Source organism: Myotis lucifugus, unplaced genomic scaffold (genome assembly GCF_000147115.1).
Source record: "Myotis lucifugus unplaced genomic scaffold, Myoluc2.0 scaffold_88, whole genome shotgun sequence".
Lineage (NCBI taxonomy): Eukaryota > Metazoa > Chordata > Mammalia > Chiroptera > Vespertilionidae > Myotis > Myotis lucifugus.
Genome location: NW_005871136.1, coordinates 222973 through 241051, shown reverse-complemented (window position 1 = coordinate 241051; position 18079 = coordinate 222973). Strand labels below are relative to the sequence as shown.

The 18079-nt window shown below is 43.9% G+C and overlaps 1 protein-coding gene across 10 annotated transcripts in view; it reads right to left on the bottom strand.

Annotated features, from left to right (window-relative positions):
- CDH1 (cadherin 1) overlaps positions 1-18079 on the bottom strand; it is a 97881-nt gene that overhangs the window by 19004 nt on the left and 60798 nt on the right. For 6 of the 10 annotated variants that reach the window (XM_023755977.1, XM_014457925.2, XM_023755979.1 and 3 more), the window contains 11 exons: positions 16743-16886; positions 16465-16620; positions 15546-15690; positions 13846-14021; positions 13457-13579; positions 7336-7479; positions 7058-7213; positions 6141-6285; positions 4446-4621; positions 4059-4181; positions 98-241 (listed from right to left, as the gene is read on the bottom strand). The exons of 1 other annotated variant lie outside the window; for it this stretch is intronic. In XM_023755977.1, coding sequence (XP_023611745.1) covers positions 98-241; positions 4059-4181; positions 4446-4621; positions 6141-6285; positions 7058-7213; positions 7336-7479; positions 13457-13579; positions 13846-14021; positions 15546-15690; positions 16465-16620; positions 16743-16886 — 1632 coding nt within the window. The remainder of the gene's footprint in view (positions 1-97; positions 242-4058; positions 4182-4445; positions 4622-6140; positions 6286-7057; positions 7214-7335; positions 7480-13456; positions 13580-13845; positions 14022-15545; positions 15691-16464; positions 16621-16742; positions 16887-18079) is intronic. 3 more of the 10 variants (XM_023755982.1, XM_023755981.1, XM_023755983.1) reach the window with 3 other exon arrangements.

Genomic DNA, 18079 nt, shown 5'->3' with positions numbered 1-18079 from the left:
AGCAAGGGAGGGTCCTTACATTCGGTCTTTCTCCTTCCTCTCCTTGGTGCTTCTCTGCCAAATTCCTCCCAAAGAAATAGAGAACACCCTTCTCTACCTGGACCAGTTTCTTAGGAAACGGGCCTTTCTCATTTTCTGGGCAGCTGATGGGAGGGATAACCCAGTCTCTCTTCTGTCTTCTGAGACCATGGTGGGAGTCAGGAAATGTGAGCACTTCCGTCCGGGCTTCAGGGAGAGAGTCCTAAAAGGAAAAGAGATGAAGAACATAATGAGATAATTCTTGAGAAATAACGCCGACCAAACAGTCCAAACTATCCAGTCAACATCTCCATCCTTGTGGCGGCAACAAGTGATTTTAAGTTAATAACAAAATTAACAGCCAAAACAAAATACAATGAACCCCTTTGCCATAATAAAGAAAGTGTTCTCTTTTGATCTTCCTTAGTATCCAGAGTTCAAGTAATCATTATACATGCACGATGATAGATATATGGGTTTCATGTTATTTTGTAAGTATTTTAAGCCTACAATGTCACACTTGTCATATTTTTTAAATTTTATTTTTCCATTCCAGCTTACAGTCAATATTATTTTGTACTAGAGGCCCAATGCACGAAATTCGTGCAAGAGTAGGCCTTCCTTCCCCCAGCTGCCGGTACCAGCTTCCCGCTGGCATCTGGAACCTGAACTTCCCTCACAGCCCAGGCTTCATCAGGAAGGTAGTCCAGTCTAATTGGCATTATATATTATATATATACTAGAGGCCCGGTGCACAAAAATTTGTGCAATCGGGGGGCGGGGGGCGGGGTCCCCCAGCCCAGCCTGTGCCCTCTCACAGTCTGGGACCCCTCGGGAGATAACGACCTGCTGGCTTAGGCCTGCTCCCGGGTGGCAGAGGGCAGGCCCAATCCCTAGGTGCAGCCCCTGGTCAGGCTCAGAGCAGGGCCGATTGGGGAGTTGGGGCGCCGCCCCCTGTCATGCACAGAGCAGGGCGGATCGGGAGGTTGCAATGCCACCCTCAGTCACGCTCAGGATAGACTGATTGGGGGGTTAGGGCACCGCCCCCTGTTACACTCAAGGCAGGGTCAACGGGGAGGTTGTGGCGCCACCCCCTGTCACGCACAGAGCAGGGCCAATCAGGGGGTTGGGGCGCTGCCCCCTGTCACTCTCAGAGCAGGGCCCATCAGGGGGTTGAGGAGCTCCCCCCTGTCACTCACAGAGTAGGGCCGATAGGGGAGCTGGGACACCGCCCCCTGTCACACACAGAGCAGGGCGGATCAAGGGGTTGGGGCGCTGCACCCTGTCACACTCAGGGCAGGGCCAATGGGGAGGTTATGGCTCTACCCTGTCACACACAGAGCAAGGCCCCTGGAGGGGGGTTGGGGCGCCACCCTCTTTTACCCACAGAACAGGGCCGATCAGGGGGTTGGGGCACCACCACTGTCACACTCAGGGCAGGGCCGATGGAGAGGTTATGGTTCTACCCTGTCACACACAGAGCAGGGCCCGTGGGGCGGGGGGTTGGGGCGCCTCACCCTGTCACTCACAGAGCCGCAGGGCAATCAGGGGATTGGGGAGCTCCCCCCTATCAGGCACAGAGCAGGGCTGATCAGGAGGTTTGGGCGCTGCCCCCTGTCACGCTGATCCCAGTGCCGGGAGCCTCGCTGCTCCGCTGATCCCGGTGCCGGGAGGCATATTACCTTTTTACTATATAGGATAGAGGCCTGGTGCATGGGTAGGGGCTGGCTGGTTTGCCCTGAAGGGTGTCCTGGATCAGGGTGGGGGTCCCAAATGGGGTGCATGGGCAGGCTGGCTGAGGGGCTGAGGGCTGTTTTCCCGCTGGCAGTTGACTAAAAGCTCCCAACTGCTCCTTGTTTTCTTTTTCTTTTTTATTCTGGGCCCGCTTTAGCTCTGAGGCCGCTGCTGAAAACATGGATACAATGTTGCGGTCCCGGGCTGGCTGAAAGAGGGTTTTGTTTAGCTTCGTATTTGCAACATAGTAATAGTTGCTTAGAGTTGCAAGTGAGGCAGGGAATGTTGGAGTCTGCAGTTCCTGGAGGAAGCATGCCTCCCTGCTCGCTTCAGTGCATGGCTGCCGGCCGCCATCTTGGCTGACAGTGACAGTTAATTTGCATAAGGATACGCTGATTAGCCAATGGGAAGGGTAGCGGTCGTACGCCAATTACCATGTTTCTCTTTTATTAGTGTAGATATATATATATATATATATATATACATTAATATATATATATTAATTTCAAGTGTACAGCATAGTAATTAGATAATCATATACTTTACAAATCACACCTGTCATTTTTCTTTTCTTTTTTTTTAATTTTTATTTTTCGCTAAAAGTATTACACACACCTGTCATTTTTAATAGAACAGTATACTCCAATGATTTTGTATCAGAGCTTTTTCAGCAACTGGATATCCTGGGGTTTTAATTTCTTTTCCTTTATATTTTTCCTAGCGTTATAGGTCCCCAAATAGAGGTGTCAGCCAAAATCAGTATGTTTTGGGACCTGGTACTAAGAACTACTTTGTGATCAATACAAATCTCTTACTCTTGTGGTGTCATTATATCCATAAGGTGTCCATTTGTTCTAACAGAAGCTGTTGGAATGGAAACCAAATCCATCCTTTGAGACTTGTATTGAACAGTTTTCATGTGTGATAATGATAATGTTATGCAAACACAGGGAAATAAGATAGTGGATGATGGAAGGGAAAAAAAAATCTTCCAAAGTGTCTAAGTGTTTTAAAGTGATCAGTGGTAACACGGTCAAAGTTCCAGAGAACAATCCCATCCCCCACCATCTATAAAGTCATTGGTCACTGTCTGCCCAGTGTGATTCAAGCCCTAGTTTCTGGGGGGTTTTCAAATTTGACTGCAAATGCACAAGACAAACATGAGATGTGACCAGATATCACCACAAAATCCTTCCCATTTCTGCATACTTCTCACACACACACACACACACACACACACACACACACTCACTCACTCACACACACAGCATCTCACCCTCACATTCACCTCCTAGAGAAGCAGTCCTGCCTGGGTCAAGGGCAGGCTCTGGAGCCAGCTGCCTGGCTTTGAATTCTCACTATGGCACTTCCATCTCCTGGGCAGATTATTTAACGTCTCTGTCCCCCAGTTTCCTAATGTCTAAGAATGGGTTAATATTGGTACCTCCACCTCATAAGGTTCCTGGGAGGAAGAAATGAGATATTAATGCCTGGACATAGTAAGGGCTCCATAAATGACAATGATGGAGAGGATGGTTGAACTGGTTGGAAAACTCTGAGTTATGGTTTTAATGAAGTCAAGTTTGGGACTTGACCCCAGCACAGAACCAAGCACAAACCCGACTGTCAATACTGTAACCTAAGCATAAACACCACCATCGTGCACCGCCATGTTGGCGAACCGGCACTGATGAGTGCACACACAGTCACTTGCTCCACTGAAGAGGAAGACAAAGGCCATGCCTTGCTGACATCAGGATCACAGAATATTTTCAGAGAATGAGAATAAATGACGATGAGCACTGTGCTGGCAAAACATAACATTAACGTCTTCATGTGTAAAATTAAAGGGAACCGTGCCTAAGCATACTGGACATGGAATTCGTCCCTCAGAAAAAAGGAGACACTGGATTGAGAAAACCCACCAACAAAGAGAAAGAACTGCAAAGTCAGATATAAACTTATTCTCCCACCGCCCAAGCCCCCACTTTAGTTGGCTATAATTAACAAATAAAAATAGTGCCTGGTATAAACTCAGAAAATGTTTCCTCAAAGAATAAACAGAACCTGGTAAGACTTGCTACCAAGATGCTCAACACAAGGACATGGATTCAATAACTGCTTTTGGCCACTTCACAACATTCTGCGAAGAGGCACGAGACAGACAACAGCCACCCCCATCTGCCTGCTGCTTCTTAGTTTAAAGTTCACTAGTCTGGGGAAAGCTTTCAAGGGCTCCACGCAGGAGCAGTTGTAAAGCGACAGAGGACCTTTCTTTGGAAACCATCAAGGAGTTGCAGAATTACCGTGGTGGGCTCAAGTTCCGGAGGCTTGATGTCAAGGACCGTGATCACAGCTTTTGCAGTTGTGCGTAAGCCGTCACCTTGAAGGTCAGCAGCTTCAACCACCAGGGTGTACTTGGGAAACTTCTGCAGAGATCGAACACACCCAAGTTAGGTACCACAGCCACATCATCCCAGCCCATAGCACAGACACAGATATTTTATCATCTGCTTAAATGCCGGCCTAGCAGCCTGTCCCCTAGGCACAAAACCTCTGCACACATGTTTAGATGCAAAGCTCAGACCATGACCATGTAAGTGACAACTGGCCTCAGCAGAGTTTTAAGTTGTCCATGGATTTAGCTAATGTGCATTTGCCCACCACACCCTCTGGATCTCTTCCCCCCTAACCTCATGATCCAGCCCGGTAGTGAGCACGCTGATGACTCCTGTGTCCCTGTTGATGGCGAACATTTGCTCATGAGGCTGTTTAGGCTCTTGGCTGATGATCCTGTAAGCGATGGCAGCGTTGTAGGTGTTCACTTCGTCGTCCGCGTCCGTGGCTGTGACCTGCATCACGGAGGTTCCTGGAAGCATCGAAGGAGAGGAAGACAGTCAAGCTGCACTTCAGGGTCTGGTCAGTACTGCTCAACTCAACACTGTCCACAGCGTTAAAGGCTGGGCCCCAGGGACACACCATGTCATGGCCCTTCTGATTGCTAACTGCCAAATGTCTTACCAAAGTACTAGAGGAGGAAGGAAGACTTCCATCAGATGAGCAGTGTTCCAAGACATTTTGGGTGAGGGTGGGTATGAGGGGGAGATGGGAAATAGGGATACGGTTAAACTAAGACATTTTTCATGACTCTTATACTGAGTGAATAGCCTGAAAAATAGAAAGATCCCAAGATTTCCACAATTGGCTTCTCGGCCACAGCTTCACATGAGGGAATGGGTCCTTTAAGGTCATTGCCTCAAAGAAAATATTTATAACACAAGTGACTGACAGGACTAGTTCCTAGGACATCTAAATAACTCGAAGAGTTTATTGGAAAAAGACAAATAGCCCAAAGGAATACAAGGGCAAAAGACGTGAATAGACAAGTTGTCAAGAAGAAACGCAACCCTGTCTGGTGTGGCTCAGAGGTTGAGCATCAACCCAGGAACCAAGAAGTCTCTGGTTCAATTCCTGGTTGGGGCACCTGCCAAGGGCTGGGGCTCAGTGCCCAGTGGGGAGTGTGCAGGAGGCTGCCAATCAATCATGTTTCTCTCTCATCAATGCTTCTCTCTCTCGATCCCTCTCCCTTTTTCGCCCTCTAAAAAAAATCAAAAAAAACATTTAAAAAAGAAAACAAAGAAACTCGTAGGCCAACAAACATATGATAAGATACTTAGCCTATTAATAATCAGAGAAATGCAATTATAATTGCACTGAGATATAATTCCTCATTGACTGAAGCTTAAAACGTCTAATAATTACAGGACATACATGGCTCTTGGGAGTATAAACTGGAAGGCCGCCTTGGAAAACAGTTTATCACCATGTAGCAAAGTACGAAAAAGTAACAAGATTTTTATCTAGGGGCAAATTCACACACAGAAGACAAATTGGGGGGGGCGGGGGGGAGCAAATAATTACCACAAATGTCAAGGAATATCTACCTTTATGGAAAGTAGAAAAAATGTGATCAAGAAAATTATGTGAAGGACTATATAGTGAAGGAAGGCTGTTTTTCTTTTTACTTTATTTTTTAAAAAAATTTTCTTAACGTTTTCTTTCTCTAGGTTTTTTTATTGTAAGAGTACAGTATATAATACATATAACAAACAAATATGTGTTAATAAACTGTTTATGTTATTGGTAAAGCTTGAAAAGTTTGTTTTTAAACCACTCTGATTTTATACAGTTTTACAAATAGTGTGTTGCATACATGTTCAAGCACAGTGCATGCGCGCACACGCGCGCGCGCACACACACACACACACACACACACATAGTGGCTTTCAAAAGGTTCTGTCCACAAAAAGAGCCTGACCCCAAACCCCAGCCCCAACACACTGGGGTCCAGAAAACCTAAGCATCTTCCTGGATATTTGGCTCCTTACCTGGGAGAGCACCTTCCACAACAGACCCCTCAAAGACCGCCTGGGTGAACTCGGGCCTGTTGTCATTCTGATCTCTCACTGTGATCACAATCTCCATCGGATCCTCAACTGCATTCCCGTTGGAAGACACAGCGTGAGAGCAGAGCTGCAAGAGCCAGGTGAGCATTACTTCAGCCCCAAGGAGAAAAGAAGTGGGAGAAGTGGCCCTACCAGAGAGCGGGCTCCACATGGTGTCCCCTCCTTCCCACTCTGAGACCCGAGTGCACGGACACCTGCAGCAGAGCCCTTTCCTCACACACATGCCGCTGCTCCAATGAGGCCAGCACACTGGCTGAGAGCATGACATGTGAAGACCTGAGGGCTGGAGAACACACCCACCAGGTCAGAGCTCCCATTCCCTGAACGAAGGCTAGGCAGTCAGGCCCAGCAGATAAAGGGGGAAGCCTAACACTCTGACTTCTTCCAAGCAGGGTGAAATTAGCCCTGGCCCCTCCAGTCTGGTGGCATCAATGCCTTTGGCATCTATGTATTACTTCTCAGGTTCACTCTGCTCACTCTGCTATCGGGCCCAGAAATAACTCCGGACATATGAGGAGCTTGGTTTTTGCTCCCCAACATCATCACTGGCCTCTTCCTTTGAATGAGGGACTTTTAGCTCCAAGAATTGGTTGATATCTTGGGTCTAAACTTATGCATGATGCATAAGGACTCTCCCCGCTTTATTCCTAACAACAAAAATAATTTAACAACCCCCATATCCAGGTTCTCCTGTCATTTCTCTTTATCAATAGGTCGAAAAGTGGCAAATTAAGCCCCTCATACGTCCAGAGTCTCGAATCTAGGGATCCTAATCGGTTGACCAAAAAGTTTGGGAAAGATGAGACCCCATCATTAATAAGCTTCTAAGAGATACTCACTCTGTACTTGGCAATTGTTTCTCTATCCAGAGGCTGCGTCACCTTGAGCCATCCTGTCTCCCTTTCAATAATAAACACATGGATGGGGGGTGCGTCAGCTCCTTGGCCAGTGATGCTGTAGAAAACCTGTGTCTCTTTGTCTCTACTAGACTTGATCTGGAGACAAAACAGACACAGAATTAGCAAGGGAGGGTCCTTACATTCGGTCTTTCTCCTTCCTCTCCTTGTTCTTTTTCTGCCAAATTCCTCCCAAGAAAATAGAGAACACCCGTCTCTACCTGGACCAGTTTCTTAGGAAACGGGCCTTTCTCATTTTCTGTGCAGCTGATGGGAGGGATAACCCAGCCTCTATTCTGTCTTGTGAGACCACGGTGGCAGACAGGAAATGTGGGCACTGCCGTCTGGGTTTCAGGCAGAGAGTCCTAAAAAGAAAAGAGATAAAAAAACATAATGAGGGAATTAAAAGGCATCCAAATTGGAAAAGAAGAAGTAAACTTGTAATTAATCGCAGATGACATGATATTGTACATAGAACACCCTAAGGACCCCATCAAAAAACTACTAGACTTATTAAATGAATTCTGCAATGTAGCCGGATACAAAATTAACACCCAGAAATCCATAGCTTTTTTATGCACCAATAATGAACTCACAGAAAGAAAAATTTAAAAAAAAAATCCCATTTACCATGGCAACAAAAATATTAAGATGCCTAGGAATAAACTTAACCAAGGAGGTAAAGGGCCATTAAAATACCAACAGCATATTCCAAAGACCTAGAACAAACTCTCTAGGAATTCATCTGGAATAAAAAAAAAGACCCCGAATTGCTGCAGCAATCTTGAGAAAGAAGAACAAAGCTGGTGGGATCACAATACCAGATATCAAGCTATATCACAAAGCCATTGTCCTCATAACTACCTCGTATTGGCACAAGAACAGACATATAGACCAATGGAACGGAACAGAGAACCCAGAAATCAACCCAAGCCATTATGCTCAATTAACATGTGACAAAGGAGGCAAGAGCATACAATGGAGTCAAGACAGTCTCTTCAACAAATGCTGTTGGGAAAATTGGACAGATACATGAAAAAAATGAAACTAGACCACCAACTTACACCATACAGAAAAATAATCTCAAAATGAATAAGGGACTTAAATGTAAGACAGGAAACCATACAAATCTTAGAAGAATCCATAGGCAGGAAAATAGCGGACATATGTCATAGCATTATCTTTACCGATACAGCTCCTAGGGCAATGGAAACTAAGGAGAAAGTGAACAAATGGGACTACATCAAAATAAAAAGCTTCTGCACGGCAAAAGGAACCATCAACAAAAGAACAAGAAAGCCCACTGCATGGGAGAACATATTTGCCAATGTTATATCCGATAAGGGTTTAACACTTGGAGTGGGGGAAACGAGTTAAGTCGGCTCGCGTGAATTGCGCGTACTCCGCGGGAGCCGTCTTTAACTCGGTTCATATAGATTTGCGGTGGAGTGTGGGAAACGTGTAAACTCGGGCCGATTGTAACTGCGTATTACCAAATATTTGTTTGTAATCCACCCTTTTGGTGGATGGAACAAAACCAAAAGACAGAGCCATCTTATATTTTGGCGGGAAATTCACCCCACACCGGAGTGTTAACCTCCATGGGCAAAGGACCTAAATAGACACTTTTTGAAAGAGAGCATACAGAAGGCCAAGACATCTATGAAAACATGCTCAAAGTCACTAATCACCCGAGAGATGCAAATCAAAATGACAATGAGGTATATGCACTTTACAATAGCTAAGATTTGGAAACAGCCTAAGTGCCCATCAGCAGATGAGTGGATCAAAAAACGTGGTACATCTACACAATGGAATACTACGCTGCCATAAAAAAGAAGAAACTCTTACTATTTGAAACAGCATGGATGGACCTGGAGAACATTATGCTAAGCCAGTTGGAGAAAGATAAATATCACATGATCTCATTCATTTGTGGAATATAATGAACAACATAAACTGATGAGAAAAAAAAATAGAGCCCGAGAGAAAAATATTTTAGAATAGATGTAATCCTCTTAGTTGCAGGATTTTAATATTTCCTCCAAGTTTTGTGATATTATACTATGTTAGTACAATTTTGGAAATATTATTATATCTAAAATCTTTTTTTTAAAAATATATATTTTCATTGATCTCAGAGAGGGAGAGGGAGAGAGAGATAGAAACATCAATGATGAGAGAGAACCATTGATCAGCTGCCTCTTGCACGCCCTCCACTGGGGATCAAGCCCGCAATCCAGGCATGTGCCACTGACCGGAACCGAATCCGGGACCCTTTAGTCCACAGGCCAAGGCTATCCACTAAGCCAAACCAGCTTGGGCTCTAAAATCTTTTAGTTTTGGCTTGAAATATTAATGTTTATTGCATGGAAAAAAATAAAATTTGATTTATATATTTTTTAAAAAAGGGCAAAGGACATAAATAGACACTTTTCAAAAGAGGACATACAGAAGGCCAAGAGACATATGAAAACATGCTCAAAGTCACTAATCTGAGAGATCCAAATCAGAACAGCAATTTGGTACCATCTCACACCTGTCAGAATGGCTATTATCAACAAATCAACAAACGACGGTGCTGGTGAGGATGAGGAGAAAAAGGAACCTTCTTGGACTGCTGGTGGGAATGAGGACTGGTGCAGCCACTGTGGAAAATAATATGGAATTTTCTAAAAAAAAATTAAAAATGGAACTTCCGCCCTGACCGGTTTGGCTCAGTGGATAGAGCGTCGGCTTGCGGACTGAAGGGTCCCAGGTTCAATTCCGGTCAAGGGCATGTACCTTGGTTGCGGGCACATCCCCAGGAGGGGGTGTGCAGGAGGCAGCTGATCGATGTTTCTCTCTCATCGATGTTTCTAACTCTCTATCCCTCTCCCTTCCTCTCTGTAAAAAATAAATAAAAATTAAAAAATAAAAATAAAAATAAAAATGGAACTTCCATTTGACCCAGTAATCCCACTTCTAGGAATATATCCCAAGAAAACAGAAACACCAATCAGAAAGGATATATGCACCCCTATGTTCATAGCAGCACAATTTACAATTACAATAGCTAAGATTTGGAAACAGCCTAAATGCCCATCAGCAGATGAGTGGAATAGAAAACTGTGGTACATCTACACAGTGGAATACTTTGCTGCTGTAAAAAAGAAGGAATTCTTACCATTTGCAACAGCATGGATGGAACTGGAGAGTATTATGTTAAGCGAAATAAGCCAGTCAGAATGATAAGTATCACATGACCTCACTCATTTGTGGAATATAATGAACAACATAAACTGATGAACAAAAATAGAACCAGAGACATAGAAACATCGAACAGACTGTCCAACCCAAGAGGGAAGGCGCGGGGTGAGGGAGTAAGAGATCAACCAAAGGACTTGTATGCAAGCATGAGCATAACCAATGGACTCAGACAGGAGGGGACGAGGGCATGAGCTGGGGGGTGGGAGCAGCCGGGAGAGGTCAATGGGGAGAAAAGGAGACTCGTGTAATACTTTAAAAAATAAGAATTTAAATTAAAAAAAAAATTTTTTTAAACCATAATGAAATAATTCACAGGAGATAATGCAGGCCAAACAGGCCAACGTATCCAGTCAGCATCTCCATCTTTGTGGGGGCAGCGAGTGGTTTTAATAAGAAATTCTTTTAAAATGTATTTTTAGTGATTTCAGAGAAAAAAGGGTGAGGGAAAGAGATAGAAACATCAATGATGAGACAGAATCATTGATCAACTGCCTCTTGCATACCCCATACTGCGGACTGAAAGGTCCCAGGTTCGATTCCGGTCAAGGGCGTGTACCTTAGTTGCAGGCACATCCCCAGTGGGGGCCAACCTATCCAGTCAGCATCTCCATCTTTGTGGGGGCAGCGAGTGGTTTTAATAACAAATTCTTTTAAAATGTATTTTTAGTGATTTCAGAGAAAAAAGGGTGAGGGAAAGAGATAGAAACATCAATGATGAGACAGAATCATTGATCAACTGCCTCTTGCATACCCCATACTTGGGATCAAGCCCACAACCAGGACATGTGCCCTGACCAGTAATCAAACTGTGACTTTCTGGTTCTTAGGTCTATGCTCAAACACTGAGCCACACTGGTCGGGAAATAACAAAATTAACAGCCAAAACAAAACACAATGAACCCCTTTGCCAAAATAAAGAAGATGATCTCTTTTGATATTTCCTAGTGTCCAGAGTTCAAGTAATCATTATGCATGCCCGATGATAGGTTTGTGAGTTTGATGTTTTTTTACAAGTCTTTTAAGCCCATAATGTCACAACTCGCATAGTTTTTCAGTTCTATTTTTCAATTCCAGCTTACATTCAATAATATTTTGTATTAGTTTCAGGTGTACAGCACAGTGGTTAGACAATCATATACTTTACAAATCGCACCTGTCATTTTTAAAAGAACATTATACTCCAATGATTTTATATCAGAGCTTTTTCAACAGTGAGATATTCTAGTATTTTAATTTCCTTTTCTTTATTTTTTTTTTCCCTAAAGTTATAGGTCCCTAAAGTGGAGTTATCAGTCAAAATCAGTAAGTTTGGGGAACTGATACTAAGAACTACTTTGTGATCAATACAAATCCCTTAACTCTCACTTGATTTGATTACCAGTTAGGGCACAAGCCCTGGTTGCGAGATCGATCGCCAGTGTGGATTCTGCAGGAGGCAGCTGATTGATGATTCTCTTTGATCATTGATGTTTCTATCTCTCTCTCCTGCTCCCTCCCTTTCTGAAATCAATATATATATATATATACACACATACATACATATATATATCCATATATATTTTTTATTTTTAAATCGTTTACTCGCATGGTGTAATTTTGTCTATATGATGTTCATTTGTTCTATCAGAAGCTGTTGGGATGAGAACCAAAAACACCCTTTGAGATTTATATTGAACAGTTTCCATGTGCAACAATGATAATGTTATGCACACAAAGGGATATAAGAGTGTGGATGATGGAAGAGAAAAAATCCTCCAAATTGTCCAAGAGTTTTAAAGTGATTACTGGTAACATGGTCAAGGTTCCAGAGGACAATTCTGTCTCCCACTGTCTGCATAGTCGCTGGTCATGGTTTGCCCAGTATGATTCAAGCCCTATATCCTGCTTTCTAAAATTTCACTCAAAATGGACAAGAAAAACATGAGAGGTGACCAGATAGCATCACATCCTTCCCAATTCTGCATACGTGTCACACAAACACACACACACACACACACACACTCACACACACACTCACACACACCATCTCACCCTCACATTCAGCTCCTACACACCATCTCACCCTCACATTCAGCTCCTAGAGTAGCAGTCCTGCCTGGGTCAAGGGCAGGCTCTGGGTCAAGGGCAGGCTCTGGAGAATGCTCACTATGGCACTTCCATCTCCTGGGCAGATTATTTAACGTCTCTGTCCCCCAGTTTCCTAATGTCTAAGAATGGGTTAATATTGGTACCTCCACCTCATAAGGTTCCTGGGAGGAAGAAATGAGATATTAATGCCTGGACATAGTAAGGGCTCCATAAATGACAATGATGGAGAGGATGGTTGAACTGGTTGGAAAACTCTGAGTTATGGTTTTAATGAAGTCAAGTTTGGGACTTGACCCCAGCACAGAACCAAGCACAAACCCGACTGTCAATACTGTAACCTAAGCATAAACACCACCATCGTGCACCGCCATGTTGGCGAACCGGCACTGATGAGTGCACACACAGTCACTTGCTCCACTGAAGAGGAAGACAAAGGCCATGCCTTGCTGACATCAGGATCACAGAATATTTTCAGAGAATGAGAATAAATGACGATGAGCACTGTGCTGGCAAAACATAACATTAACGTCTTCATGTGTAAAATTAAAGGGAACCGTGCCTAAGCATACTGGACATGGAATTCGTCCCTCAGAAAAAAGGAGACACTGGATTGAGAAAACCCACCAACAAAGAGAAAGAACTGCAAAGTCAGATATAAACTTATTCTCCCACTGCCCAAGCCCCCACTTTAGTTGGCTATAATTAACAAATAAAAATAGTGCCTGGTATAAACTCAGAAAATGTTTGCTCAAAGAATAAACAGAACGTGGTAAGACTTGCTACCAAGATGCTCAACACAAGGACATGGATTCAATAATTGCTTTTGGCCACTTCACAAAATTCTGCGAAGAGGCACGAGACAGACAACAGCCACCCCGATCTGCCTGCTGCTTCTTAGTTTAAAGTTCACTAGCCTGGGGAAAGCTATCAAGGGCTCCTCGCAGGAGCAGTTGTAAAGCAACCAAGGACCTTTCTTTGGAAACCATCAAGGAGTTGCAGAATTACCGTGGTGGGCTCAAGTTCCGGAGGGTTGATGTCAAGGACCGTGATCACAGCTTTTGCAGTTGTGCGTAAGCCGTCACCTTGAAGGTCAGCAGCTTCAACCACCAGGGTGTACTTGGGAAACTTCTGCAGAGATCGAACACACCCAAGTTAGGAACCACAGCCACATCAGCCCAGCCCATAGCATAGACACAGGATATTTTATCATCTGCTTAAATGCCGGCCTAGCAGCCTGTCCCCTAGGCACAAAACCTCTGCACACATGTCTAGGTGCAAAGCTCAGACCAGGACCATGTAAGTGACAACTGGCCTCAGCAGAGTTTTAAGTTGTCCATGGATTTAGCTAATGTGCATTTGCCCACAACACCCTCTGGATCTCTTCCCCCCCTAACCTCACTGTCCAGCATGGTAGTGAGCACGCTGATGACTCCTGTGTCCCTGTTGATGGCGAACATTTGCTCATGAGGCTGTTTAGGCTCTTGGCTGATGATCCTGTAAGCGATGGCAGCGTTGTAGGTGTTCACTTCGTCGTCCGCGTCTGTGGCTGTGACCTGCATCACGGAGGTTCCTGGAAGCATCGAAGGAGAGGAAGACAGTCAAGCTGCACTTCAGGGTCTGGTCAGTACTGCTCAACTCAACACTGTCCACAGCGTTAAAGGCTGGGCCCCAGGGACACACCATGCCATGGCTCTTCTGATTGCTAACTGCCAAATGTCTTACCAAAGTACTAGAGGAGGAAGGAAGACTTCCATCAGATGAGCAGTGCTCCAAGACATTTTGGGTGCGGGTGGATATGAGGGGGAGATGGGAAATAGGGATACGGTTAAACTAAAACATTTTGCATGACTCTTATACTGAGTGAATAGCTTGAAAAATAGAAAGATCCCAAGATTTCCAGAATTGGCTTCTCAGCCACAGCTTCACATGAGGGAATGGGTCCTTTGAGGTTATTGCCTTCAAGGTGGGAGAAAATACTTATAACACAAGTGACTGACAGGACTAGTTTCTAGGACACCTAAATAACTCGAAGAGTTTATAGGAAAAAGACAAATAGCCCAAAGGAATATAAGGGCAAAAGACGTGAATAGACAAGTCGTCAAGAAGAAACGCAACCCTGTCTGGTGTGGCTCAGAGGTTGAGCATCAACCCAGGAACCAAGAAGTGTCTGGTTCGATTCCTGGTTGGGGCACCTGCCAAGGGCTGGGGCTCAGCGCCCAGTGGGGAGTGTGCAGGAGGCTGCCAATCAATCATGTTTCTCTCTCATCAATGCTTCTCTCTCTCGATCCCTCTCCCTTTTTCGCCCTCTAAAAAAAATAAAAAAAAAACATTTAAAAAAGAAAACAAAGAAACTCATAGGCCAACAAACATATGATAACATACTTAGCCTATTAATAATCAGAGAAATGCAATTATAATTGCACTGAGATATAATTCCTCATTGACTGAAGCTTAAAGAGTCTAATAATTAAAGGACATACATGGCTCTTGGGAGTACAAACTGGTTAGGCCACCTTGGAAAACAGTTTATCACCATGTAGCAAAGTAGGAAAGAGTCACAAGATTTTTATCTAGGGGCAAATTCACACACAGAAGACAAATTGAGGGGGGGGGGGGAGCAAATAATTACCACAAATGTCAAGGCATATCTACCTTTATGGAAAGTAGAAAAAATGTGATCAAGAAAATTGTGTGAAGGACTTAAACTCTGGCAAGGATCTATATAGTGAAGGAAGGCTGTTTTTCTTTTTACTTTATTTTTTTTTTAATTTTCTTAACATTTTCTTTCTTTAGGTTTTTTTATTGTAAGAGTACAGTATATAATACATACAACAAACAAATATGTGTTAATCAACTGTTTCTGTTATTGGTAAAGCTTGGAAAGTTTGTTTTTAAACCACTCTGATTTTATACAGTTTTACAAATAGTGTGTTGCGTACACACACACACACAGTGGCTTTCAAAAGGTTCTGTCACACACACATAGTGGCTTTCAAAAGGTTCTGTCCACAAAAAGAGCCTGACCCCAAACCCCAGCCCCAACACACTGGGGTCCAGAAAACCTAAGCATCTTCCTGGATATTTGGCTCCTTACCTGGGAGAGCACCTTCCACAACAGACCCCTCAAAGACCGCCTGGGTGAACTCGGGCCTGTTGTCATTCTGATCTCTCACTGTGATCACAATCTCCATCGGATCCTCAACTGCATTCCCGTTGGAAGACACAGCGTGAGAGCAGAGCTGCAAGAGCCAGGTGAGGGTTACTTGGGCCCCAAGGAGAAAAGATGTGGGAGAAGTGGCCCGACCAGAGAGCGGGCTCCACATGGTGTCCCCTCCTTCCCACTCTGAGACCCGAGGGCACGGACACCTGCAGCAGAGCCCTTTCCTCACACACATGCCACTGCTCCAATGAGGCCAGCACACTGGCTGAGAGCATGACATGTGAAGACCTGAGGGCTGGAGAACACACCCACCAGGTCAGAGCTCCCATTGCCCACATGACGGCTGTGGATCCAGGCCCAGGAGATAAAGGGGGAAGCCTAACACTCTGACTTCTTCCAAGCTGGGTGAAATTAGCCCTGGCCACTCCAGTCTGGTGGCATCAATGCCTTTGGCATCTATGTATTACTTCTCAGGTTCACTCTGCTCACTCTGCTATCAGGCCCAGAAATAACTCCGGACATATGAGGAGCTTGGTTTTTGCTCCCCAACATCATCACTGGCCTCTTCCTTTGAATGAGGGACTTTTAGCTCCAAGAATAGGTTGATATCTTGGGTCTAAACTTATGCACGATGCATAAGGAATCTCTCCCTGCTTTATTCCTAACAACAAAAATAATTTAACAACCCCCATATCCAGTTTCTCCTGTCATTTCTCTTTATCAATAGGTCTCAAAGTGGCAAATTAAGCCCCTCATACACCCAGAGTCTCGAATCTAGGGATCCTAATCGGTTGACCAAAAAGTTTGGGAAAGATGGGACCCCATCATTAATAAGCTTCTAAGAGATACTCACTGTGTACTTGGCAATTGTTTCTCTATCCAGAGGCTGCGTCACCATGAGCCATCCTGTCTCCCTTTCAATAATAAACACACCGACGGGGGGTGCGTCAGCTCCTTGGCCAGTGATGCTGTAGAAAACCTGTGTCTCTTTGTCTCTGTTAGACTTGATCTGGAGACAAAACAGACACAGAATTAGCAAGGGAGGGTCCTTACATTCGGTCTTTCTCCTTCCTCTCCTTGTTCTTTTTCTGCCAAATTCCTCCCAAGAAAATAGAGAACATCCTTCTCTACCTGGACCAGTTTCTTAGGAAACGGGCCTTTCTCATTTTCTGTGCAGCTGATGGGAGGGATAACCCAGTCTCTATTCTGTCTTTTGAGACCACGGTGGCAGACAGGAAATGTGGGCACTGCCGTCTGGGTTTCAGGCAGAGAGTCCTAAAAAGAAAAGAGATAAAAAAATATAATGAGGGAATTAAAAGGCATCCAAATTGGAAAAGAAGAAGTAAACTTGTAATTAATCGCAGATGACATGATATTGTACATAGAACACCCTAAAGACCCCATCAAAAAACTACTAGACTTATTAAATGAATTCTGCAATGTAGCCGGATACAAAATTAACACCCAGAAATCCATAGCTTTTTTATGCACCAATAATGAACTCACAGAAAGAAAAATTAAAAAAAAAAAAATCCCATTTACCATGGCAACAAAAATATTAAGATGCCTAGGAATAAACTTAACCAAGGAGGTAAAGGGCCATTAAAATACCAAAAGCATATTCCAAAGACCTAGAACAAACTCTCCAGGAATTCATCTGGAATAAAAAAAGAAAAGACCCCGAATTGTTGCAGCAATCTTGAGAAAGAAGAACAAAGCTGGTGGGACCACAATACCAGATATCAAGCTATATCACAAAGCCATTGTCCTCATAACTACCTCGTATTGGCACAAGAACAGACATATAGACCAATGGAACGGAACAGAGAACCCAGAAATCAACCCAAGCCATTATGCTCAATTAACATGTGACAAAGGAGGCAAGAGCATACAATGGAGTCAAGACAGTCGCTTCAACAAATGCTGTTGGGAAAATTGGACAGATACATGAAAAAAATGAAACTAGACCACCAACTTACACCATACAGAAAAATAATCTCAGAATGAATAAGGGACTTAAATGTAAGACAGGAAACCATACAAATCTTAGAAGAATCCATAGGCAGGAAAATAGCGGACATATGTCATAGCATTATCTTTACCGATACAGCTCCTAGGGCAATGGAAACTAAGGAGAAAGTGAACAAATGGGACTACATCAAAATAAAAAGCTTCTGCACGGCAAAAGGAACCATCAACAAAAGAACAAGAAAGCCCACTGCATGGGAGAACATATTTGCCAATGTTATATCCGATAAGGGTTTAACCTCCATGGGCAAAGGACCTAAATAGACACTTTTTGAAAGAGGGCATACAGAAGGCCAAGACATCTATGAAAACATGCTCAAAGTCACTAATCACCCGAGAGATGCAAATCAAAATGACAATGAGGTATATGCACTTTACAATAGCTAAGATTTGGAAACAGCCTAAGTGCCCATCAGCAGATGAGTGGATCAAAAAATGTG